Raw genomic sequence first — 27728 nt, forward strand, 5'->3', positions numbered from 1 at the left:
AATACTGGTTCTGGCAAGTAAATGCCAACCTTTTCTAAGGTTTGCTCTTCTGAGTCTTTCTCTTTTAGCGTTTTTCTGACAGTCATTTTCTTTTTCTTCAATCGATCTATTTGCTCGTATTTTACTTTGTCTTTCAGTGTTTCTTTTGTTGATGTTTACTTGTTGAGCTGACCGTTCTTCCAGGAGATGTTGCTTATATAGGATTTGATTGTCTGTGTCTTTTGTCCTACTTGACGTGTCCTTTTTTTGGGTGGCATGTTGTTAGTAGATACATTCGTAATATTTTCTCCTACAGTAATACTGGCTTGTATGCGGCTGTAATTTGCATCATTTAATATGTCTTTAATTTTCTCTCCCAGTAATACTGGTTTGTATTTCCATAAAATGCCTGTAATTTTCTCTGACAGTAATACTGGCTTTGATGTCCGTAATATGACTTTAATTTTCTGTCACAACAGTGGGCAATCAGCAGAGTGTCCCCAGCAACTGATGTAATGTGTGGCGTTCTGCTTATAATCGTGCCGGTGGCATCTCCCCAGCAAGTATTTTAATCTGTGGGGGCGTGCAACTGATTATTTTGTGTGACGTCTCCCGAACAACGGATTTTATGTGCGCTGCTGCAACTACCCAATCAGCACTCTCCCCAGCAATGGTGTCCTTTATATCTTATCATACGCGGCCATTCACTGTGTGCCCAGCTTCCAGTGTGTGTGCTTTATTTGCTTATCGTGCGCGGTGGCGGCTAGGCCATTCACTGCGTCGGCCCACCGCGCCGAGCGCATGGGCGGGGCACGGTACAATGTGCGGCGCGGCCCACGCATGCGCACTTCACCAGAAGACACACACACACGGACACCTGGATGCACACAGGGGTTTTATTAAAGAGGATTTGGACTGATTCATCCTTCAACACTAAAGGCTACATATGCATAGCATGTTCTAATTGTTCTGTTTACGCTTCTATATATTACTATGCATTTTCCAGGAGCACTTTCAATTGTGCTGCTTAGTATATGTCTAGACACGGGCAACTAGAGTAAAGCTTCATGTTTTCAGTAAAGCTAGCCTCTTATTTTTGTCACTTACTAAACTGAATCTTAATCAGACTTATTTTTGCCCCACTGTTTCTAAGTGCAAGGTGCTGTTGTAAACAGTTTAAGGGTTGTAACAGAAGTACCCTTTATTTTAAATAACTCCTACCATGATTAATGCTATACCTAATTGCTTTATACATATAGTGTTTGTTTGGCCTATTTCGGAAATAGCAGGCAGGGAAAGCGGCTTACTTACTGTACTTTTATAGCTATATTTTTTATCATTTCTAGGAATTGAGCTTGATACTTGATAGGATTTGGATTCTCCTGACTCTGCATTTAATCTATATATTGGATTTATAACATAGACAAGTTATAGCCAAGTAGCATTCACATTGTGTTAAACCAAGTTGTCAGATATCAAATTAGTTTTCTTTCAACATAAGTTGAGTCAGTCCTTATTTGTCAGGTTATTGTTTTATTGTTTTCAAAAGTTCTCATTTGAAATAATTGTTTGTGTGTGTATTTTTTGATATTCTTAAACCTGCTTAATCCAGTCCATAGTCACAAATTTGAAAATGTGGTGTTACAAATATTTTGGGTACTAAAACCTTTGAATTCTAGTTGAAATCTAACATATTTTACACTGCGTCAATTGTTCAGCTGTTTAGAGTTCAGAGTTTAAATAAGCAGTAACAGTGTCAAGCTTTACCTGTTGAAATTCAGCTTTAAAGGGCAAGTATCTGTATTCTCATTTATGCTTTAATTTTATTTATTTAGTTAGTGCAGATTACAAGAAAAAATGTCATGAGTTGAAAAGAATATTCTGAGTAGATTTAAAATATGATTCCTGTAATTACTCATCAAGAGAAGTTCCTAAGGACTATTCCAGAGCACTGAAAATGCCTTAAAACAAAGTTAAGCACTTTTATTATGAAACAAAGAAAATATTGTGAGCCAGAAGTGCAATAATATAATTATTTTAATGTTTGCAGAACAAGTCATCCTCCAGATGCAAGTGTTTTGGTGTGAAGGATATTAAATAGGGAGGGCAAAACAAGGCATCTGACATAAAATTTGAAGAACTTTGCATACGAAAGCAATTGCTCAGGTGTATAACAAATTGTGTATTCACACAAGAGCAGCTTAAGTAAAGCTGTCATTGATAAATCAAGATCTAGATCTTTAAAACACTTGCTAGGTGTCATGTGGCAGATTCAGAAATTATAATAAGTTGAACACAATTTTATTATATGATAAGAAAAATATTTCAATTTATTTGGCCTATTGCTAAATCGTTTTGATACAAATATTAACTCTGCACATCCACAGGAGAGTTTTCAAATCGTGGAGGAACCTACTGCAGCCTAAAACAGATCTCAGATCTAAGAGATTTGGTTCTTTTGAAGAATGTGTCTGACATGGCTACAACCACATTAGTAGAACTTAAAAGCAAAAAAAAAAAAATCAAAAGTCAAAATCCAGATCTTGACGAAATTAAGAAAGTATGGGAAATGATCAGATCATTGATTCAAATTTAGGTGTCTTTTGCCAACTATATCTGTACTTCTGCAGTTTTAGTATGCAGTAGGGATACTCGATCATTTAAATAATGGTAGGAAACTAGAATTTTCCAAAAAAAATCCACCTGACTGTGAGGAAAACCTTTAGGCAGAACATGAAGGCTACAAAGAGATCAGCCTGAAATTAAAAACCATTCTTTTTTTTCCCTTTATTTATTAGCACACAGCACTGTACACATTTATAGACATCCATCCATCCATCCATTTTCCAACCCGCTGAATCCAAACACAGGGTCATCGGGGTCTGCTGGAGCCAATCCCAACCAACACAGGGCACAAGGCAGGAATCCAATCCCGGGCAGGGTGCCAACCCACCGCAGGACACACACAAACACACCCACACACCAAGCACACACTAAGGCCAATTTAGAATCGCCAATCCACCTAACCTGCATGTCTTTGGACTGTGGGAGGAAACCCACGCAGACACGGGGAGAACATGCAAACTCCACCCGGGAAGCGAACCTGGGTCTCCTAACTGCGAGGCAGCAGCGCTACCACTGCGCCACTGTGTCGCCCCCATTTATAGACATAATTAACTGAAAATGTGTTTTATGAGATTTTATTCTGTGCTACAAGAACAGCATGCAAAATGCGTAAAATATAGTTTAAGTTTTGAAAGGTTCTGGTAGTAGTGTAAATGGCTAATACATATAATTGTGGTGGAAAACAATTAAGTTCTAATACCAATGTCACCCATCTGCTCTGAGATTGAATAATAGCTCTTCATCAATTCACCACATTATGCTTTGGAGAATTTGAGCTATTTTGAAAAGAACATTCAAAAATTCCATTCTTTAGATGTGGTGAAGACTTGTTCTGAATGACTCATGGCTGAAATTTCTGTTAGATGTATAGTAAATGTATACATGTAGGATTTTGTTTTCCTTTTGGTAGCATAGAGGTTTTGCATTGATTGTTGGCAAACGTTCTTATTAAGTATGCTAAATTGCCATACTGAATAAAGAGTCCAAAGAACGTAATTACCCTATCGTCACTACCCCATTATTAACGCTGCATGTTTTGTTGTTTATGCATTCTTTATTTGTATGAAGCAAAACTAAACCATAAAAACATGTAATAGAGGAACAGGGAGATGCTGCTTTGCCAGATTAACCCGTAAGGAAAAGATTGGTACCTTTGTTGGAATTTAATCTGGATTATTAAATTTTCAGAATGATGCTTACCAGGGCGGGAGTATGGGTAGAGCATTCAGGATTGTTTAAGGGTTCAGATAGACATTTTTTGAAAGATTGTCAAATCTGAACATGACAGTGTTTGTGAAACATAAAATCTTACACATGTTGGTAAATTGAAAATCTGGCTATTGATACCAAAGTGTATTCCGAATTTAAATGTTTGCATAATAGTATTTGTAATCACTTTTATATTAAAACAATGTGCCATCATGGAGACTAAGAGAATGGTTTAAGTTGCCAGGTGCTACAAGCTATTGTCATAGTTGCCTCTTGTAGTTTACCTGTTTTTTTCAGCTAATTGTGAAAATCTGAAATTGCATTCCATTGCATTGATAACTAGGCCAAAGATAATTTTCATTTTAGTTAACTGTTAGTTTTTTATTCATTATCAAGAGATGCATTTTTCAAAGGAAAAAAAAACCTTTATTTATTAATGTTAATTTTGTAATTTCAGTTCTAATTTTTATATGTTATTGTGCTACTAATACCTTTTTAAATCTCTAAGTGTAATTATTTTACTAATTTTTTGGCAAATATATTTATTAATTTGTAATTATTGTAACAGTGAACTTTCAAAAGTTGTAATATACATATTTGTTGATTTAATTATGTTTGTAATAAATTACCTAAAAGTTAAGATTTATTGGAAAGCTCATGCCCTAAAAAAAAATTACAAAAATGAACAAACTGAAAAGGAATGTCAGTATGATCTCTATGTAGAATTACTGCAAAACTTCTCACTCCAGCTGAATTTTTAAATTCATTATATGAGGGATCAGTGTCTTGGCTTTTGTCAATAAAGAACAGATTTAATCCACTAAGCATGCATTTTGTTTAAGCATATCGAATAAATATTTCCATAATTAGCATGAATTGCAGTATTCAGTATTTAGGGCCCCCTTTAATTCTGTAATGTTTAATTGAATATTTTTTTAATTATAATAAATGTAGCGCCTAATGAGAACTACAGACAGTTTTTATTTTTAGTTTGAAAGTTAAATATAAGCTTTCTTTAGTGGTTGTTCTTAAATGTTAGGCATTTTTTATAAGTGCACCCTTTGTAAATGAGTTTCATTTCTATAATGTCATTTTCTTCATATTAGAAATAATGTACTTTTTGGCTGTTTTATATTACAGTTTACTGATAAATACTGTACAGTATATGTGGTGAAGATAGGTGGTTAAATTGCACCAATTGGCTTGTTATATTCTCGGTTAAACAAGCAGTTAGGTTTATGGGAGGAGAATGTTGCATATTACTGCAAAAGTCCATGACCAGTATGTTTTCCCAGCAGGGGATAGGCAAAAAACAAACACACACACATTCATGGCCCTGTCTGCACCCCCTTAACTGGGGTAGCGGCTGCGCAGAGTGACAGCTCCTAGACATTGCGTGCGAGAGAGTGTAGCCTGTGCTGTGTGGTCTGGGTGTGTGGTCTCCAGACTGGCCGAGAGGCTGCTAACAGGGTGGACGAGAAAAACCAACTATGTTTACTTTTCATTGGGCCTTTTTTGGATGCAGGAACTGTGCCCAACTGTTTTCTGGCCTGCTTAGTTCTACAAGAAAATATAGAAAGCAGGTTTATGGAGTCAATTTTAAGTGTATGATGCTATATCTGTTTTATATAGGCCAAGGTGACACCACAAATCTTTTATGCATAAAAAATGCTTTTTTAATCCAGTTTAGTGGTTTTTTTTTGTTTTTTTTTCTCTATTTTGGCATGTGTATTCATCTGTTTTTAGGGATTTAAAAAAGTCTTTGCATTAGTATAGTAAATATATTAGTACTTGTTTATAGTATTGTGTGTGTATTTACACACAAACTGTAGTTTTTTGGTTTTTCTTTTTAAACTTGGTTATTTTTTTTCCAACTCTCTGTATAATGTCTGTCATTCTCTTTGCCTTTCATGTGATATGTGGAATTCATTTTACTTGTTTATATGAGTCTTGTTTGTCAACAGTATTTTCCGAAGTTCCACTCAAAGAAAATAGAGTGACATTGGTTATATCACATAAACAGTTTTGTTTTAAAATTTTCTGCAGGGATATGTTTTCTTATTTTAATTGACATGAACTAAAATACCTTTTCAATTTTAATGCAGAAGGTAAAAATGACTGTTTCTGATAGGTTAATGACACAATCTAACAAACACTCGTATATGCCTCAGTACAATAATTCATTCTGCATTATGCCAATGAAGGGAAGAAAATTGTACTGAAATATTTGTGTAACTTCTGTTGGAAGTACTTAATGAAACAAATTACATATTTTTAAAGCTCTCACTTTTTAATGGTCACTTTTTCTAGCTGTATTTTTATAATACAATACAATAAAGGCTTAACTGATTATTATTATTTTTTTAATATTATGAACATTTGTGGTACCGGCGAAATATTTTTAGAAATATACATTAAAAAAGAAAAAAAAAAAAACAGCACCTCACTTGTCAGGAGTGAATTACTATAAGTGCATAGCTAAGTGTATTGTTTGTATAGCTGTGATAAATTTAATTGACAATGTTCAATTCAAAGTTTTGCTCTTGAATATAAGCTTCACCTTTAAAAACTGTACTTAAAGTGATGATCATAATGAAATGTTAGCAGCAATGTAATTTATCAGTTTACTTTATCACATTTTTGTCATTTTCTTGTTCGCATACTGTTATTAAGATTTGAGTCTTTACCTTACTTTTTTGGTCATTTACTGAATTTTTTTTTAATAAGTTAGGATTTCATTAGGTAATGCCAAAATTTAAACGTGTTAGTGCTGTCTTCAATTCCTTTTCACACTAGTTGAGAAACAGAAATGAAGTACAGATGTTTATAATATAAATATGATGAAGCTAATGCCAGTTTTAATTCGTTTTTCTGTATTTAACATTAATAAGTTTCATGACTTTAAATGAATTTTGAACAGTAATATTGCATTGATAACAGTAAAGAACAAGAAATAATACTTAATTTTAGAAAGCGCTCTTTTTATGCTGTTTTTGTGCGTCAGATTAACTAGATGCGTAAAAATTTGTGATTACTACAATGAATATTTTCCTTTAATGTTCACATGCTTCATCTGATTAAGCATTCCATTGGGTTTCTTCTTTGGGTTTGTGTGTGTGTGTGTGTGTGTATTTTAAATTTTTTTAAATATACACATACACAAACACATTGTTTATATAGTACAACAGTATCTGATGTATATCCAATACATATGCTGTACAGATACATTGGTACAGTTTGTTTTAAATAAAATTCTATAGCCAGCAAATTCTTTGAACATATTTACAATTATTTCACTGAGTCATATTCTTTTAGGGTGAATAGTGTCACAGCTAGTTTGCTTTCTTTTTTAGACAAGCCTGATTTCAAGGATTATAAGTTTATATTTGTTGATTTCAGATATTAAATGACATTTTTTTTTTTTTTTACTTTACTATTCTTTTGTGATCACTGTTTGGTTTTGCTTTCTTTATTTAGTATGTTCAATTGCTGCATTTGTGTCTGTGCTTCATAGTGTAATATTTAGTTGAATTTTTACAGAAATCTTTTGTACAAATTCGGTCAGAAAACAAAGATCCACTAAATGTGTGCATAAAATATAATAAAAAGTATGTGCCTGTGGAAAACTGTGAAAAGCTTGAAAATGTTTATTCATGGTTTAAAAAAGATTGAATGTTGTATGTTAATATTATGAAAACAGCATTCACAGAAAAATGTTTTAAACCAGGTGATGTACAGATAGAAAAATTATGATACTTGGTGCATCATTTTCCCATCAGATGCCTGTTTTTTAAATTAATATTAATGTTATATATATAATAATATGAAGAAATCAATTTATGGTATCCCTCATGTAACAGTTGTTCTTATTTGTAAGCATATTTGTAAAATTACAATTAAATTGTATAATAATTTATAGTATAAAAGATAATTCCAAACAATTTTGATTTATACTTCTGTGTGTTTTGTATTCAGAGCAGGTCTTCTAATGAAACATGAACATTTTCTATCTAAACACATACATTTAAGTTATATCTTAGCACCTATGCAGAGAAGCACTCAAATGTTGTGAGTCTATTCATTGTAATTATATACTATGTTTGTTTGTTTGCATTTGAAGGATTTATTTTAAAAGTTAACGTATACCTTTTTTAAGTGTTTGTTCATCTTTAACCCAGCTGTCATTTTAAGATCAGTATGCTGTGATTGTTTTTGAAGCTATTTTCTTTAACAGTTTAATTTGAACAATTTATTATGTTTCTAAATGAAAAAGTAACTAAATTATCCCAGCATTTGCATAAAGAGAATAGTACATTTATGTGGCCCTCCCACTGCGTAGACTTTTGTTAAAATGTATAAAGTAGTACTTTCTGTAAGACTATTCTTTTACCTAGCACTAAAAAACAATTCAGTAAGATTTTGTATTATGTGATTGCTGCTGAGATTTTATTAAGAACCACTGAAAATTAAATGATGGTAATAGATTTTTTTCTGTTTTCAACTAGGCAATATCCGAGTGTATTTTTATGTGCCATGCACAATCCATTTTATTTTCGTTAGTCATGAAACAAAAAGTGTTCATTTTCTGTCTTTACAGTTGTGTCAATTATATCAGGTTTATTTTTTTATTATTTTTATGCATTTACAGTAGTATCATATACTATCCACATTCTGTAATTTTTCTTTAATCCATGCCTATACAATTCTGGAAAAATAGTATAATTTTAAAAATTCACTAGTTAAGCTTTTCATCTTACTTGGTTTATGTTGTAGAAAATATATTCTTCATAAATTAACATAAAGTTTGTTGTATCAGTAGGTTCTGGAAGTTTGCAGCACCTATACTATTGCATCTGATCATGTCACGTATCCGTCAGCCTCCACTGGTCACTGGCATTTCTCCCAATGAGGGTGTGCCATGGACGAAGGTTACAATCAGAGGGGAAAATTTGGGCACAGGCCCCACTGATCTGATTGGTAAGTTCTACAAATGACAATGCATTGATTCTTGGTTTTTGAAAAATAGTCTGCATAGAAGTTTTTTGCAACTGAAGCAATAGTAAAATGACCAGTACTTTTATTTCAAATATAGATTTTTGTTTTATAGTTTTATCAGCTTTATTTGTTACAGTAGAAGAATAACATAAACAGAATTAAATATTATTGTACTAAAGATTGTAAGGATGAACTAAATATGTATAGAAATTATAGCTTTTTTTAAAAAATAAAATTTATACCTTAACTTGAAGATTTTAAATTTTACATTCATTTCATAACTTTGTATATAAGTAAGAAGTGGCCTTTCTTTTATTAATGAATGCTATTTCTGAATCTATTTTTATCATTTAATTGTATTGTGCTATGATTACTGTAATAGAATTTTCAATAGCTTTAATATTTATTAAATGTTACTTGCATATTAAAATCCACTTTAAATATGTATTAAAAGAAAGTTAAAAGAAAAAATGAGGTTTATGGGTTTCACTTTTTATTATATATAATCCTTGTTTTTACTATTAGCTTATATTTCTAAATGCAAGCTGTACAATAGTGGTAGAATGCAGACTGCAGCTTGATGGAGACAGAAGCTGCATTTATTCAGATTCTCAAAGTGCTGTTAGATTGTAAATGTCTTTGAAAATCAGTACAAGTTTTCTTGCCAGGAATGATTATATCCACATTGCACAATCCTCTTGTATGTAGTACACTTCAGTAGTATGTTTAGAGTAAATCTGCCATTCCAAAAAGTTACAAAAATGAACTTCTTTCCTATTGGCAATAATTCAAAATGAGTATTTTAAATTGTGACATTGTACTTCATGCCATGTTGGATTATTTTCGCTGGAATGGTTGTTAAAGCAACTTTTGTGCAAAGAGAAACTACTAGCAGTGAATATGTTATTGAATCCTTTTTATCTATGCAGAAATTTTGTTTTTGTGTTTTGTTTGTTTTTGTAAGTATATATAGTGATAATCTTTGTGTAAAGAAATACAGTTTGTTATTGGCTGAAAAATAGATAAATGGATTAAACATTTTGTATAAGTAAAAAAAAAAAAACACCCCCAAAAACACTGTGACCTAGCCTACTGTGTGCCTGGTTATCTGGTGCTTATTAGGCATGCTCCTATTTATGTTAGGCGCGTAACTGATAACTAGGAGTGATGCTATAAATACTACTGTGCTAAGCATAGGATTTAGTACCAGTGAGCTGCATAGAGAATAAACTACATTTTTATCTGGATTTATAGAATATGTCAAGTTTAAAATATAATTGTGTCTTTGCCACCAACTGTTTACTAAAAAGCATGTTACTGTAAGACAATGTTTCATTCTGTTCTTAATTTTTATTGTTATTGAGCATATAAATTTTATGACTTACAGTTATGACCACAGTAATGCTGCAATAAGATTAGTAAGGACATAAAAAGCAACATCTTTGAGTTAAAAGTTATTTTTAACAAACACCTTTCTCTCAAACAGAAATAAGTGTTGTGCTTATTTTAATAACTTTCTATAATATTTGAAAATAGACAAAATCTTTCACTTGGATTAATCCAGTAAAATTTCATGTGCTGTTTATCTGATAGCAATATCTACTTTTAGACTCCTCATACTGGATGCTATTAAAAAAATCTCCCTTTTGTCTTTTAAAATGCTTTTTGATTATTTAGATTTTTTTTTTTACCAATTTTGGCCATGTTATTGCATTGTCTAGGGTTATCAATTTGTGGACACAATTGTCTGTTGACTGCTGAATGGATGTCAGCCAGCAAGATAGTATGTCGCGTTGGACCTGCAAAAAATGACAAGGGAGAAATTATCGTTACAACCAAGTCTGGGGGCCAAGGGACATCGACTGTTTCTTTCAAAATTCTGAAGAATGAAAAAATAGGTAATGTCAGGATTATTCATTCAAAATTGCTGCATGCCATTTTGCTCGAAATGTTTTCCAATACATATGAATGATAATTTAATATACTCTTAATTATAGGTAAAAGAAAAAAATCACAAAATAATAACTTTTTGCTCTGAATATATTATTGATTTACTGTACTGTACTCATTCTCTTAAATATATGATCTTTTAAACTTTGAAGAACTGACACATTTTAATTTGTGCCCCTGCAAATGTTTTTTTTAAATAAAAAGTGTCTTTTAAATAAAAGAAATATAGCATTTTATGCTATTGTGACCCACAATAGGTTTACTGAATATAAATCTTGGGTACAGAGTAGTAAATTATTTGGGTATAGATGCCACTGTATTAAATGTATAGGAATATGCAAAAGTGGGCCCTGCAATGAACTGCTTTTTGTTTTTTTTCATTTCAAGTGTATGTTGAGTACTCCTGAGACAGTGGTAATAACATACTCAGGGTCAACACTGGCAGTTATTTAAAGCAGAGGTGAAAAGTATTTACATATGGTTGTTTTGTGTTGATGTGTATATGTTTCCATTTTGTTTTCTCTGTTTCTTAACATCAACAGACTGCAATTTGGAAAATAATTACAATAATAATTCTTTATTATATATTTGTACAACGCTTTTCTTACTACACAAAACACTTTACATCAAAAGTGTGGAGTCATTTCAATCCCCACTAATTTGCAGCATTCACCTTGATGATGCAATGGCAACCATTTTTCACCAGTATTCTTGCCACACATTAGCTGATGGTAGTGAAGGAATGAGAGACAGGGGATGATTAAGAGGCCAGAATGACTAGGCCATGGTGGACAGTTTAGTTAGCACATCGAGGTACCTTTAAATACATTTTTGTGGACCAATTCATAACTTTCCAGAAAAATTACAGTTTTAAAATACATTTCAAGATTTTTTTGCAATACAGAGCAAATGATTGAAATGTACAGATTTAGCTGAGATTAGAACTGAAATGTACATGTCCACAATTTAGATAAGCTGTTCCTGCCATGGAAATTATAAACATGTAGCACAATCTAATGTATTAGAATTTAATCAGTTTCAGACTTCTGTAGTTTGTTTTAGATATTCAATTCTGGTATAGGCATCTGTGTATATCAACATTGTTTTTTTGTGTGGCAGGCCTATCATGTTTGCCATTTATACTTAAGCTCTAGGCCAGGGAACTTTTGAGATTGTATGTTAAGGTTACATATTTCACAGTTCTGATTAAACAGAGCTTGTGTAAATTTGGGCCTCGACATAAAGCTCATAGTTTGGGAGATATTTAGACTTTTAATAACATCCGCTATAGCTTTTTATTTTTTATACACAGTCATATGAAAAAGTTTGGAAACCCCTCTTAATTGTTTGGATTTTTTTTTTTATCAATGGCTGAGGTTTTTAAAGTAGCAACTCTCTTTTAATATATGACTTGCCTTATGGAAACAGTAGTATTTCAGCAGTGACAAGTTTATTGGATTAACAGAAAATATGCAATTTGCATCATAACAAAATTAGACAGGTGCATAAATTTGGGCACCCCGACAGAGGTATTACATCAATACTTAGTTGAGCCTCCTTTTGCAAATATAACAGCCTCTAGTCACCTCCTGTAGCCTTTGATGAGTGTCTGGATTCTGGATGGTGGTATTTTTGACCATTCTTCCATACAAAATCTCTTCAGTTCAGTTAAATTTGATGGCTGACGAGCATGGACAGCCTGCTTCAAATCATCCTATAGATTTTCCATGATATTCAAGTCAGGGGATGTTCCTAGAAATTGAAAGACATACCACTGTTATCTTTTTTGTTGAAAGTAGAGTAAATTTATTATGCAGGTTGAGAGGGGTCCCCAAACTTATACTTATATATGATTAGAAGTACAGTTTAATGCCCAAATAAGAAATTATGTTCAATGAAACAATCCTTTGCTGCAGAGTCGGTCCTGAAGGGCCATAATGGAAACAGGTTTTTGTTTAAACCTGATTGCTTAGTTCAAAACCAGTCCTTGCCATAACAAAACCTATTTAATTGTATGGTTTATTAGTGTTTTGCCCTTTCCAGGTCATACTTACAGTGTAGATTTTTGTTTGCCTTTCCAAGGATATCATCCAAATGGCTTCTAACCTGAAGCTGATAAGTAATTCCCAGTCCTTCACTTTTTTCTCTTCAATTTCTTTCCAAATATTTAATTAAAGTAGACATTTCACAATGAATACACACAGGTGTAAGTGGATAAACAGGTTAGATGGAGAACTACAGGGTCCTTTGTGATTTGCCTCTTTTTGATAAGTAGGAACAATTTAAAAACAGTGAATGCAGCTGTTTATAACTAAAATAAGCAATTAATCTTAACAAGTGAGCCAACTAGAATGAAGCATAAAAATGTTGTTACAGCAGTAAGTACTTCAACTACAATAATTAATGATTAACTAAAAAGTTGAGTTGAACGTAAACTTGTACCGTGGCTCTTCAGGACAGATTTTGCAGGCCCCTGATGTAAAACAAACTTTTTGAGGAAAGTCCAAAACACATTTAAATTTATTACTGATATAGTTTATTCTTACTTAATGCAAATAATTTTAGACTCCATGCAGTAGACACAGTTTCTTGCACACACATCATTGGAGGCAAGGTAAAGTTTAGTTTATGTATTAGAAGTATTAACAAGAGGGATGGACATTTTCCATCACCTATGATGTGGGCAGTACAATGAGAAATCTTTTTCAATATACTACGTACAGTAAATGCATGTTGATTGGTATTTGGCAATAGTTAGTAAATGTATGACAAACGCAGGGCAAGGCTCAAGTGGACCTATGTAATGCTCCCTGTCTTGCCCTAGAAGAATTAACCTCAGATTTTTTCTGGAGTTGCCATCTGCTGTTAGTAGTCTTGTTCATGGCATAAAGCATCCAGTATTAAGTACTTGCCTTAGCATATGTACTTTTTACTCTTTTCTAGTTAATAACGTGCACAGCCACAACATAAGCACTGGGACAATGTGTAAACTATATTTTTCATGTTGATGTAATGTAATGATGTAATATTCTTGAAATGCATCAACTCATTGTCAGATAACATGCTGGCTTAGAAGGACATTGCTGCCAGTGGGATGAGTCTTTACTGTGGTAAACTCATGTTTTACTTTTAACTGTAGTGTTTAGATAACTGTTGATTGCCTTTTCCTGTAGTTACAAACTGAGTCATGGTGAGATTTTCATTTACATGAAATTTCAACCTTTCTTTTGAAGACAAATTTTTAAACTTTGTATTAATTACTTCTGTTAATGGAACATATGATTTATTAAAATGGCTTGTTTCTACTTTCATTTGCACATATTATACAGTAATGTATATGTTTAAGAACATAAATCTATTCTGTGATATCAGAAGGCATAAAAAAGCAAGTAGACATGGAATTCAGTTTATTTCCATGAAGTTTTTATTCTAATGTCTCAGAACCTGTGATAGTGTGATAGAACCTTATACTTAAGGTCTCATTTTGTCTTTTTTCAGATCTTGATCAACCTTCGGCAGTTTGGGTTGAGGAGATGGACTGTAGTACCATACGTATGAATAGGAAAAAAGGAATTTCCCCCTTATCCATCTCACCAAGTGATCCTCTTGGAATTAAACCAGAAAAGTGGGTATTATCTGTTTCTATAGTATATAATCAGATAATTTTATAACATTTGTATTGGGTTGTCAAAAGATTTTTTCCCTACTGTTATTGATAGAATAATATTAACAAAACATTGACGTGCCCCGTACCCTATGCTTGGCAGTATTTTGACATAGTTGGAGAGTATATTCACAAGTAAGCTAAAACGATTCAACTCACAGTAAAACATAAGCTGTACAAAATATAGATGCATGTTATGTACACCAAGCTCTCGATCACAGTTATAAAATTCTAGGACCCTGGCACCAAATTTTCAGACCATATATGGTAGTTATAAATGCAAATTATTTGAAAAATTCAGATCCCATTGTGTTGCAGTTCTTGGACATTTTTTGTAAAACACAGCATTAATTTATCATTTGATGCTTCAGCATACCATCTGGGGGATTGGTGTTTGAAGACATGTTTGAAATGTTTCTAAGTGACATTAGAATTACTGATAATGCATGAGCATCAAATTTTTAAATTATTATGAACAAAAAGCAGTAATATTAATACTACTTGAAGCATTAAGCCTTTTTTTTCTTTTTAGCTTAGAAGACGTTTCACCAGATGAAGGATATTTTTTAAATGGGTTAAAGGGTATCTGGCTGCTGATCAGCCATACTTGTTAAACTTACGCAAGGGCCTGGGTGTCTGTGTGTGAATGTTAAAAATAAATAAATAAGAAAAAGATTGCTCCATTTTGCTATGATACTGTATTGCCATACATGCGCGAGTAATGTGATTGTATGTACTGGACGTGCTGGTTTTCCAGCTACCAGCAGTTAATCCATGGCTATTCAATCACAAGTTTAAACTTGTTGCAATGAAGACCCATTGATACTGCAACTCTGAATTTTCAAACCCTGACCCCTGACTATTATTGTACTTCTCACTTAATTATCTTCTCATCTGCTTCATTCTGCACTCTTGAAGTAAATCTAAAAGGTCCCAGATGTCTGATTTACTTTTGAAAGAAATATAAGTGACAAGAGCTAAGTTAGAGGTTTTATTTTTAAAACTTTATATTGTCTCTGTTGCTTTGAAGGCAGATAGTTAAAAAAATGTTTATATAGAAATGAAATTCTGGTAAAGCTTTATTTTCAGTCACACTATTCTAAAATTTGCTTTGGTTAAATAATACAGTTTATATAGGAAAAAAACAGAGTAATATTTATGATTTATATGTAAGGTAGTCAAATAATCTCTATTGTCATTACTTGCTCATTTTGACAACTTGCCTACTGAATTATTTTAAAGTGTTGTTTGCACTTTTCTGGATTTAAAATCTTTTTCTAGAGAAGCACTTTTGTGCATTAAAGGATATTTAAAATAACACATTTTTAAAGACATAAACAGAGTGGGATTAAGAGAAAATAAGAATTAAGACAGGAGCAACATATTTTTTTCCATTTAAGTAATTTATTTCCTTACAAACCTAAACCTAACCACTCTGGCAGACATAATGCAATAAATAATGTTGAGTAAGCGGTGATAGTACTAAATAAAGTACTAAAAATAAAAAGTGGATTTAAGTTTTGCCTAATTATATTTTAATATGTTGTTTATGTACTAATCTAATATAAATTTTGACTCGTCATTGCAATGTTTGTAGATGCTGTAGAAATTCCAATGTAATAGCTGGTTTCTGAAAAATTTGTATTTGAACGTCAGGGTTCCTTCTCGTTATGACAGAAGTAATGTAATAACCTATTTTTTTGCATAAATTGAACAATAGTTTACTTGGTTCTTTGTGAGTGTGTCAAAGTAGTTAAATAAAATAAAATAATCCTTTTTTACAAGCAGTAAATTAAAGTGTTTAAGCACATATGAAATATAAAATTAGCAAAATTAATTGGTAATGTAGCCATTCTTGCTCTGAGGGTTAGTGTAATTTCTGTATTAGATACTAAGTAATTCAAAGAAATACTGCAATATTAAAGTGATTTTTGATTTAAAGAACATCTGAGATAAGATCCTAAGGATTTCTTGATGATCTAATTAATAAAGTGGTGAAAGGAATGAGTCAGCATCAGTAATTACAATGAAAATGTTCATGGAAATTTCTTCTGGCTAATACAGGAAAACATTTAACTCGCATGGAATATGGCGCAATTTTCAGAAAAGTGCAGAAAATAAGGTAGTATAATTCCAGTGTTTTATAAACAAGGCACATGACAAGCTCTGCTCATTTATTGTCTGCTTTAAAATCTTAAAGTGCAAGGTCTCTATTCTTTCTTTAATTATGTATCTTGTTCAGTTTATGTTTTGGACATAATGTAATGAAGAGTTTTTCCTCAAAGTTTAAAGTGCAAGGGCTTTCGCTTGAATTTGCTAAATAATGCTTTGTGAGACCATTTCTTTGCAGAATTAAATCCTTAAAAGTGAGATGGACTTTTTCTTTTCTTTTCATTTTTCTGTTTCTTTTTTTTTTTGATTTCTTGCCAGTTATGCAGATGAATGGAGCAGTCCCTAAATGCATGAAGTTTCCGTCTGAAGAAAATCCTTTCTTTTTTAAAATACAAATTAGAGTTAGTTGTCAGTCAAACAGGGTTCCTGTATGTCCAGTTTAAACATTCAGAAACGGAATAGTTGAGCTGGCCTGCTGGGATTTTTGCTTCCTTATCGTTCATGTTCTTTCATCTGCAGCCTTTATTATTAACAAAGCATATGTTTATTTAGCAGAAGTGCCTGAATATTGTTTAAATCATTTAAAATGAAGTACCTTCTTTCTTCCTCTCTTTCTCTCTCTCTCCCTCTCTCTTTCTTTCTCTTATGTGAGGGAGAGAACTTGTCATTATATAATATCAAGTTTCCTTTGTTGCTGTAGTATATTTGTTTTCAGTTCCATGTGATCCATAATTACTATCTTTTTTTTTTTTTTTTTACTGTGTCTAATAAAAGTATGATTACAGTTGTATTATAGAAAATAATCTGATTAAAATCTTGTTGATAATTTCACAATAATTTGGTAAATATTTTAACACTTTAAAAGTTAATCTGTCATCAAAACATTTCATTTAATTCTTTCAGGTAAACAAAATTCAGGCAGTCCCAAAGTTACATAGTACTTTAGTTCTTTAAAAATAATAATATTAAAGTTATTCTGGAGTTTCTGGTTTAGGTTCAGTAACATAAAATATCCAGAAATAATTCTAATTAAATATAATCTCTCACTGCCGCCTCCTTTCTCATGAACTCTCCTCTCTTTCCTAGAATTGTTTCCTTTCATACATTAAAAATGTATAATTTCAGATCTCTTATTAAAGAGATGGACATGCCCTTAACATGTGTAAGGCTATTACAGTTTAAACCTGCTATCAAGTGTCATTATTTTGAAATGAAACCTGTCACAGTAATCTCAGATAAGCATTTCTAATTTGGATAAAAACTTTAATATGTAGAGGTTGCGGGGGCATAATCCCTTCTGTAAAACGAGGCCTCTCCATAATGCTTAATGTATTTTAATATCTGTATTTGCTTATAGGGTTATTTAAAAATGTTGTTTCTGATTAGCATAGTTTTCTAAATGCTGTTGGCACTCAGTTACACTGCTTTAGGTTAGGCATAGTGTCACAAAATCAATATAATCTTCACACTTTTGGGATATGCGAGTAAACACAAATACCCAGAGAAAGCCCATTATAGATGTCCAGCTCTAGGAGTTAAATAGACATCCCTGAAGTTGGAAAAGCAGTAGAGTTAAATGTTATGTTTCCAACTTGTTTCAAAACAGTCTGATGCAGCTAGCATAGTGGTAGTTTTTCCATCTCCCAGTCTTGGAATTCACTTTAATTCTTGGCAAGTGTGCTTTCTGTGACATTTTTCACCCAAAGTCTAAAGATATGCAAGTTAGGCAGGCCAGTGTCTCTTAATCGATACAGTGTTAGTAAGTGTAGGATTATTACAGAGTTTGTCTTAAAGGGTACTAGTCAATTTTTAATAATAATAATACATTTCATTTATATAGTGCCTTTAAGTAAGTTTTACTTAATAATGTACTTGTACATGAGTCGTATTTTGCCACCTGATTGGGTGCTGTACATTAGTTCTGCATATTTGGATTAGATTAGAGCAACTTAGCTTTGTTAGTGCTGCTGCCTCGCAGTAAGGAGTTTGCATGTTCTCCCCATGTCTGCGTGGGTTTCCTCCTGGTGCTCCGGTTTCCTTCCAGTCCAAAGACATGCAGGTTAGGTGCATTGGTGGTCCTAAATTGTCCCTAGTGTGTGTGTGTGTGCCCTGCAGTGTGCTGGTACCCTGCCCGGGGTGTTTTTCCTGCCTTGCGACCTGTGCTGGCTGGGATTGGCTCCTGCAGAAACCCGTGACCCAGTAGTTGGGATATAGAGGGTTGGATAATGGATGGATGGATAGAGAAACTTAATTCAGCTGATTGGACTTAGCTATCATAATTTTCAGTAAATTCAACCACTTACATTCATTAAACTCTTATAATAACAAAAAATGGCACTTCTTTTTTGCTTTCTTTACAGAGCTCTTTGCCTATGCCTACGAGATGTGCTTTCTAAAATAGCTTTATAGAGCAAGAGATTAGTGACAGTCTTTATTAGCAGCATCAATTAAATTATAGGAAATAAATGAAAAACTGTATCAGGTAAGCTGGCCATTCATTTTTCTAACAGGTTATTTCATTATACAGTAGGCTTATGGTAAACTAGAAGACAACTTGACTGAGTAAGGTTGTAATAAAAAACCTTTCCCATAAATAAGTCTATTGTAAGATAACCTTATTTACACTCATTTTGGAGTTACTGATTCACACATCTTTGAAACTGAATTACCTGAATTAAACCTACAAGAACACTAGAAGAACATGCCCATTTCACATATTTATTGACTGTTCTAGTGATTCATGCTCAGGTGTCAAAATTGTGATCCATCAGTCCTCTCCATTTCAACAGGTTGCTAATTTAGCTCTTTAAAAAATATGAAAATCAGGGAAAGAAAAAAGTGTGTAAATCTGTCAACATACTGTGTACTGAAGTTCTGTTTTACTTCAGTATTTGTGCATTCTTTTACTGTAGGCCTATCATGCATTGCCACCTAGTGGCAAGTACTCAATAATATAATAGAAAAGCATTTTATGTCAGTTAAAACTGCACAGATACTTAATGAAGTTAATTAATGTCTTTGTTTTCTTTTTGAATATGATTATATAAAGAATATTAGTTTGACCTTTTCAGTTGTGTGAATTTTGTATATTATAGGCAAAAAGTCATTAGGTCTTTTTAAAGTAAGTCTAATTAGCAATAATTGCTTATTTTTTTCACCGATTTGTATGAATTGTGTGTGTATTTTGTGTGTGTTTGTTTTTTAATTTAATTTTCCTGAATCTCATTTTAATTTAAGAATGCTTGGGAGGAGAAAAAGATTATTTAAGTGCTGGCTCATTTCTACAGGTAGTGTCTTATTTAACTGCTTGGCTGCTAAAAAAAAGAAACTGTTTGGAATAACTGATAAAAGTAGTTTTTATATTAAAATAATTCATTATAGTTTGGTTTGTTGTAACAAGTATTATAGTAGACTAAGCAAAGCAATTTGGTTTTTATCCTCTGACTGTTCCCCATTTTGTTTTTCATTTGTAGTCAGTTGTGTAATAATACAGGTCTTCCTTTTTTGTTAGTTTGATTGTTTTTACTTGTTAAAAGCCTGGTTTTGTGTTCAGTTCTTTTAATAATGTTATTCCAAAACTATGGAACTTTGTCACTTCCCTCCTCCCATCCCCCTTTCGTGTACTCTGTAACTTGAAAATCCCTTCATTAACTGTCAATCCGGTTTGCTTCAGCCAGCCAAGAATGTAGCAAAATTTTATCTGGGAATCTGTCTTGAAAAATAAACTTAGGCTGTACTGAAGCAATAAATACATTTTACTGGCCACCCTTGTTCGTTTGCTTTTGGCTTAGAACGATTTCTGGATTGCAATTACAATAGAGTTTTTAATAACCACAGCATTAAGCACATTTTACTTTGTATGCTTTGAAAAAAGCTGCAAATATTTCTGAATTTTAAAAATAATCCTTCATATACTCGGGTTTTGGCAATTTTTAAAAGAAAGCAGCCTTACGTAGTAAAAGTATAACATTTGTTTCTTACAATAGCTGTTAAGGATATGGAATAGTTTTGTTCATGATGATAGTCCTACCAATCCTGTCAGAGATCTAACATTTCTATTATTTTATTATGATGTGTATAAAAATAATTATATTGTCATTCAATTAAATGACAATGGAAACTATTTTTTATTCAATATTATAACAGAGTATCTTTCTGAAGAATACTTTACCCATTGTATACATTCATTTATGTTTTTTTAACTCTAAACTATCCCTCTGTATACTTGTTGAAGAATAGGGCTTTTCTTCTAGTTAATTTTAACATCATTTCTTGCTGGTCAAGACCTTTGATGTTTACTGGTTTTCTTGGCATTATTGCGTCTAAATTTAATACCCAAAAATGGATAGCAATTATTCTGCTTATGTAATTAAAGAGCTGCCAATGACTGAAGAATGGTAAGTATAACACTCCAAATCTTTAAAAGAAAGTATTTCTATGAATAAAAATCTTTGTTTACACCAATGTCAACTAAATAAAACAAAAAAGGCGGCTTTAGAGCTTTCTCCCCAAAGAACTGGAATTTATATTACTTAACAAGACATTTTATGATGCATAACCCTAGAATCAATTTTCTTTTGTGCCCCATCTGTCTGTCAGCTATCATTGTACCAAGTTTAGATTTCCTATTCCATAGCATTACAAAGTTACACTGCTTTGCACAAGGTGCCCTTCCTTTTGGAAACATTTAGTCTCTTACATCAAAACAATCTCTCCAAATAACTGTTTCAGTTGCAGTTATATATTTTTTGTTTGTTTATTTCCAATAAACAAATGTTTTTTTTTCGGGGTCAACAAAGCTGTTGCACACCCAATTTATTACTTGCTTTTTATGCACAGCTGTGACATGTAGTATGAATGGCAACTATATATTATTGGAATGCTCTGAACCTCAGCTATTCAGTAGTAATGAACCTTTCACTGTATGTGGCCCAACTCAGGTGGGATCTTTGATAAAAGCAGATTCATTAAGCTGTGATGTATTGCTGGCCTCAACATAGCATGTGCAAATATTTTAATAATGAAAGAAAGCAAACAACGTAGGAACTTATGATTTATTTGAAAGACGGCCTTCGGTATGTAAAAATACCATTATTGCTTTTGATTGACTTGTGGATTTATTGCGACATACACAAAAAAGTTTGCAATAAGGCGGTGTACCATAAGTTAGATCAAGGTGGGCAACGTTGGACCTGGAAGGCCTCAGGTGCTGCAAGTTTTCATTCTAAACCAAGTGCTTAATTAGAAACCAATTGTTGCCAGTCTTATTAAATTTTATGGCTTGTTAGTCTGAAATTTTAGGTTCTTATGCATTTTTTTCCTTTGCAAAGATGTCATCCAAATGATTTGAAGCCAAAACTGATAATTTTGTCTGTGTTTTATTAAAGCAAATAGTGCATGATGAATCCCCACATGTGTAAATGGAAGCAAGTCAGATGGAGAACTGCGGACTCCTTTGTCATTTGCTTCTTATTGCTAATAAGGAGTCATTAAAAATGGAGAATGCAGCTGTTTAAGACTGAAATAAGCAATTAAGGGTGGGGAACCTTAACAATTGAGACCACTAAAATTAAGCATCAGAATGTCACTTGAGTAATAAGTGCTTCATCAGCAATAATTTACTTTTCATTAAGAAACTGGGTTGGAACAAAAACCTGTCATCACTGTGGCACTCCAGGACTGACTCTACCCACCACTGTGTTAGGTGATAGAAGTAAAGGTAAACTTATTTTTTCATTTTGGAAGTTTAATTTTTGTTGATTGCATATGGCCAAATTAGATTTTTTTATGGTATTTTTCAAATATAATATTTTTAGTGTGCATTGAGGTTGTGCTGATACTATGTCATATATTTTTAAAATATTTTAAGGATTTTCTCTTTGTCATACTGTGTAATATATACCACTTTTGTGAAACGTGGTTAGGAATAATTATTAAACATTGCCCTTGGTTCCTCTTGGAGGGTAAATACTGGTCTTGCGAGCATCACATCTGATTTACCTATTCGGTATGACATGATATAATACAGTATATTCACCTTGCAATACTGGGACTGCAGTTTGATTCCCAAAAGGGACAGATTGCATGTACTCCCCTTGCTGATAGGGGTTTTCTCTCATAACTTTCCTTGTGGACAATGTTGCTCAAATTGTAGTGTGAGCATATGGGTGAGGGAGTGCCCTTCAGTAAAATGTTATCTTTTTCATTTGGTTTCAGCTTTATCGCTACTGCTTCCAGCATCAGAACCTGAAAGTAGAGGGTTCAGAAAGTATATGATTTGAAGTTTCATGTTTTTCTTTGGTTTTTTGTTTTACAATCTTTCCACATAGCAAAACAGGTGTGATCAGGTGTTAACACTATGCAAAGTTCAGATTCTAGTTATTAGAGGTTTTTTCTATTGTAGCTTTGTAATGCTAACTGTTTTTCTTCCCTCTTCTCAGAGGAAAAGTAACGCAAAAAGAGCTGGAGAGTTTGTTTCCAAATATGAGTGGAGATTTCACCAATGAAAGTTTTTCTGCAACTTGGTACCTAATAGAGAATCATTCTGCAGCAAGGTATGTGTTCAAATTGCAGATGGCATGAAGTTATTGACTTTTGTAGTCTTAGTTTTTACAACCGTTCTCCCTAAATGTTCTTTAAAACACTTCTTTTACTTAGTTTCACTTTTGTACTGTAAATAATTGCTCTTAATAGGAGCAGTGAAAAGGAAGACAAGTGCCAACAGCCAATTGAAATATGTCCATGGCTTTCTTTTGCTAGGCTGACTTCTCAAATCTGTGTTCACTTATTTATAGAATTAAAACATGATCAGCATACATGACATTCAAGCATGCAACTTTATGATAAATAAATGTTTGATACAAACATTTTGCAGAATAAAGGCAAACACAGCAGGCAATTGGTTTTGTATCAGCCTTTCACTATAATCAATCATTCTTATACAGATTAGTCTATTCAACTATAGCTTAGTCATCTGTTATTCACTCTGTGAAGTTCATTCTGGTCTTATCAGCCAGCTGGTTCTCAGGAAATAATAGCTTTATAGTTATTTATTATGTAATTCTGTCTTTCTATTTTACAAAGGAATTGTTATATGGATTTTAAACTGCTAATCAATAAATTAATAAATAAATAAATGTTTAATACTTTCTTTAGGTCCTTTTCACATATAGTAGAAATATTTATACATTTGTTATGCTAGCAATCTGGCTGTTCCCCCCCAGACTTTAATTGCAGTGACCTATGTAGAAGAATAGCTATGACTCAACACCAACTAGCTGGGTGACTCTGAAAGCAATGATCAGATTATTAATTTCCAATTTTATTTAATTCCAATTTCCTTGATTAAAAAAATCATGTAACAAAACTAAGAATGTGTTTGCATTGTCTTGCTTAACACAAGTATATTTTTTCCTTGAAGGAAGACCTACTTTTGCCCAGAATTATATTCATTACAGAACTTTGTCAAATTTCTAAACAAATTAAAAGGGTCTTGAATTTGTTCACCAGGTACAGTAACAGGAAATGGACATTACATTTATCGTCTGCATGAATATACAACAAAAACTGGGTGTTGGCAACTTACAGATGTTGAATGTAGAAACAAAAATGAGATTAATGAAACGGAAAGACACAAGCAGGATAAATATTTATAGTTGATGGTGATCATGCATTGCAATTTAGACATTCTGTTTTAAACTTTATATATTTTGGTACTTTATCCTTTAAATATTTCTAATTAAAAATACTGGTGATTGTTTTGATTAGTGTAATTTATCATAGATGTTTTAAAAATAATGCTGTTTTACAATACATTTTGTTAACATTTTGCTTGATGATCTTACAACATTTGACACCATTTACTATAAAATAATATATTTTAATTGATTCTTTCATATGCACAGTGCTTTTCCCTGATTTCCTACATTATATGTGATATTTAAATCTAAATTCTCAGCTTGGGTCTAATGTGAAATCTTATGGTAAAAAAAGACATTATTTTGTGTAGCATCTAATTTCAAAGCATACATTTTTGCGTGTCACTTGCTTTCTTTTTTGTTCAGTTTTGCATTAATGTAAAAAAGAATTTATGTTAATTTACAAATGATAATTTAATGACCTTATAGCTTGAAATGTGGATGAAAAGAATGAAGACATTTAATGAAAGTTTTGTGACTTTGTTTAATTGAGGTAATTTTACTCTCTTCTAGTAATACTTTTGTGCAGTTTAATTTAAGCATGAAAACTAGTGATATCTTTAACTGAATCTGCCACTTGTATTACTTAATGTTTTTATAATTTGTTATATCTTCATCAAAGGTCTTCATTTTATGTGTAGCAAATGTAAATTAGTTTAAGAATAGCACTTCAAGATTTTTTATTTTGCACCATATACATTTAAACTTTTATGCGTAAGTTGAGGTCAGATTTTACAATATAGATGATGAATGAAGGAATATTTGAGAACAATGGATGTAATTCCATTTTAGTGTTACTTTTTAACTTTTTGTATTTCTTTTCCAAAGGCTCGGTGTACACTTTTTCTTTTTTATTACTTTTATTTTATAAAGAACATTTTTTTGTATTTTCTATGTCTTAAAAATTAATTTCTTTGATTTTTCTGTTATTTGATATCATATTTCCTCTAGTCACTATTTTTGTAATAATTTCCTTGCCAGTTTTGTTTTTTTATTTTATTTTAAAAGGCATATTTTGAAAATACAATATGATTCTCCTTTTCTGTTTTTAGCATGTAGGCAATGACAGCTTTGTTTCTGAAAGGAAATGACCATTCCTCCTGGGAACTAAAGATAACTAGATAGTTTGTTCATACTGACCTGCATTTCTAATAAAAATTAATTGCTAAAGCAATGAATGGAGTAAATTTTATAGTACATTTGTATGATCAAATATTGTGGAAACATTTGTGAGGTAAAGCATAAGAGGTTCCTTAAAAGTCACAGAAGGAAGTTTTAATATTTCAGATAACAAGAAGCATGCTTATAATAGATAAACAGTTAATAAGCTAGTCTCACTAATTTCATTCACCTGAATTTTTAAAAGTCCTATCTGTTTGTATCTTTTAACTAGCCTACAAGTAGTTTATACCTTTGGTAACAATCATAAACATGTGCTGTTTGCAAAGATGGAGAATAAAGTTGTCTGTCTCATTTCAGCTTTGATTAATGACCTTTGATACATTGAGTTACTGTGATATGGGGCTAAATTCAGCTCTTCAGCCTTTTGGCAAATTGTCATTTTCCTGCTATTAATGTATCAAAATGCCAGATGCTCTTCATCACCTTGAGTGAATGTATCTTTTCAATTTCTTTCAACTTGCTGTGAATAAAAAGAAGCTACATTTTCCCCAACTGTTTTTAAATTTCAGTTTTGATCAACTGAAAATGGCTGCCAATAACCTGAGAAAACAGGCCAGTAAGAAAAATGAAGGAAGCCTTTCATATGTGAAAGGAGGTCTAAGTACATTTTTTGAAGCACAGGATGCACTAGCAGGTATATTATCTAATACTGGCACTAATGTATTTGTTGTGTGTATGTGTTTTTTTTTTTTTAAACATTTTGGAAGCTTAATATTTCAGTCAGATTGAAGCTAAATGTGCAATATATACTAGTATATTTTATAAAAGTGAGTTTCACTTTCAGAACATGTTTAGCAATAATGGAGTTTAAATGGAATTTGATGTGTAAGTAAGAATATTAAAATATATAAAGTATTTTGATATACTGTATGTATCATGCATTACAAGAAAAACGTTCAATTTAAGTGAAACATGGCAAGTTCTGAAACATTCTTAAAGCACCCATTTTGTTTCTACACACATTGTACATGAATCAGTTTTTAGAGTATGGTGTTCTTGATTACAGATTAAAGAACGTAGAATGTTTTCAAACTTTCACTTATATTTTTATAGCATCTTATACAGCTTACACTTGCAGAGACCTGAGAACTTTAATCGACACATCTATGCTTGGCAGGGTTGGTGCATGTAGATCCAGAAAAGGAGCAAGGTGGCAGAAAGTTTGGCTATGATCAAAATGTTTTCAAAAGATGTGTTTTTTGAGGCACTTATCACATGTTTATGTTTAAATTCATCTTTAGGTTCCTTAATAGCATTCCAGTGCTGTATTTACTCTCTTCCTAATCAGCCAAAGCTTTCTGGTGTCCTTTTCCCCATTGCTTAGCTATTTCATTATCATCTCTGCCTAAAGTTCTAAAAGTGGAGACTTAAAACTTATAATTGAATCCTATACACAGCTGGCTCCTAATTACGCAGTATAAAATCAGATGGTCAATTTATTTGGTCATTCCCATTTATATTTCTCATTGGAATTCATAAAGGCTTATCTGGTTTTTAAATCTCCATTTACAGTGGTGTGAAAAACTATTTGCCCCCTTCCTGATTTCTTATTCTTTTGCATGTTTGTCACACAAAATGTTTCTGATCATCAAACACATTTACCATTAGTCAAATATAACACAAGTAAACACAAAATGCAGTTTTTAAATGATGGTTTTTATTATTTAGGGAGAAAAAAAATCCAAACCTACATGGCCCTGTGTGAAAAAGTAATTGCCCCCTGAACCTAATAACTGGTTGGGCCACCCTTAGCAGCAATAACTGCAATCAAGCATTTGTGATAACTTGCAATGAGTCTTTTACAGTGCTCTGGAGGAATTTTGGCCCACTCATCTTTGCAGAATTGTTGTAATTCAGCTTTATTTGAAGGGTTTCTAGCATGAACCGCCTTTTTAAGGTCATGTCATAGCATCTCAATTGGATTCAGGTCAGGACTTTGACTAGGCCACTCCAAAGTGTTCATTTTGTTTTTCTTCAGCCATTCAGAGTTGGATTTGCTGGTGTGTTTTGGGTCATTGTCCTGTTGCAGCACCCAAGATCGCTTCAGCTTGAGTTGACGAACAGATGGCGGACATTCTCCTTCAGGATTTTTTGGTAGACAGTAGAATTCATGGTTCCATCTATCACAGCAAGCCTTCCAGGTCCTGAAGCAGCATAACAACCCCAGACCATCACACTACCACCACCATATTTTACTGTTGGTATGATGTTCTTTTTCTGAAATGCTGTGTTCCTTTTACGCCAGATGTAATGGGACATTTGCCTTCCAAAAAGTTCAACTTTTTTCTCATCAGTCCACAAGGTATTTTCCCAAA

General features: G+C 32.4%; 1 protein-coding gene across 4 annotated transcripts in view; it reads left to right on the forward strand.

Moving 5' to 3' along the window:
* Positions 1-27728, forward strand: part of exoc2 (exocyst complex component 2) — a 301075-nt gene that overhangs the window by 45002 nt on the left and 228345 nt on the right. For 3 of the 4 annotated variants that reach the window (XM_039753430.1, XM_039753428.1, XM_039753431.1), the window contains 5 exons: positions 8630-8790; positions 10530-10706; positions 14257-14383; positions 22975-23088; positions 25923-26047. In XM_039753430.1, the coding sequence (XP_039609364.1) occupies positions 8673-8790; positions 10530-10706; positions 14257-14383; positions 22975-23088; positions 25923-26047 (661 nt within the window). In that variant the 5' untranslated portion in view covers positions 8630-8672. Of the gene's footprint in view, positions 1-8629; positions 8791-10529; positions 10707-14256; positions 14384-22974; positions 23089-25922; positions 26048-27728 lie in introns of those variants that run through there. The other variant, XM_039753429.1, reaches the window with a different exon arrangement.

This window comes from Polypterus senegalus, chromosome 5 (assembly GCF_016835505.1).
Source record: "Polypterus senegalus isolate Bchr_013 chromosome 5, ASM1683550v1, whole genome shotgun sequence".
Taxonomy (NCBI): Eukaryota; Metazoa; Chordata; class Cladistia; order Polypteriformes; family Polypteridae; genus Polypterus; species Polypterus senegalus.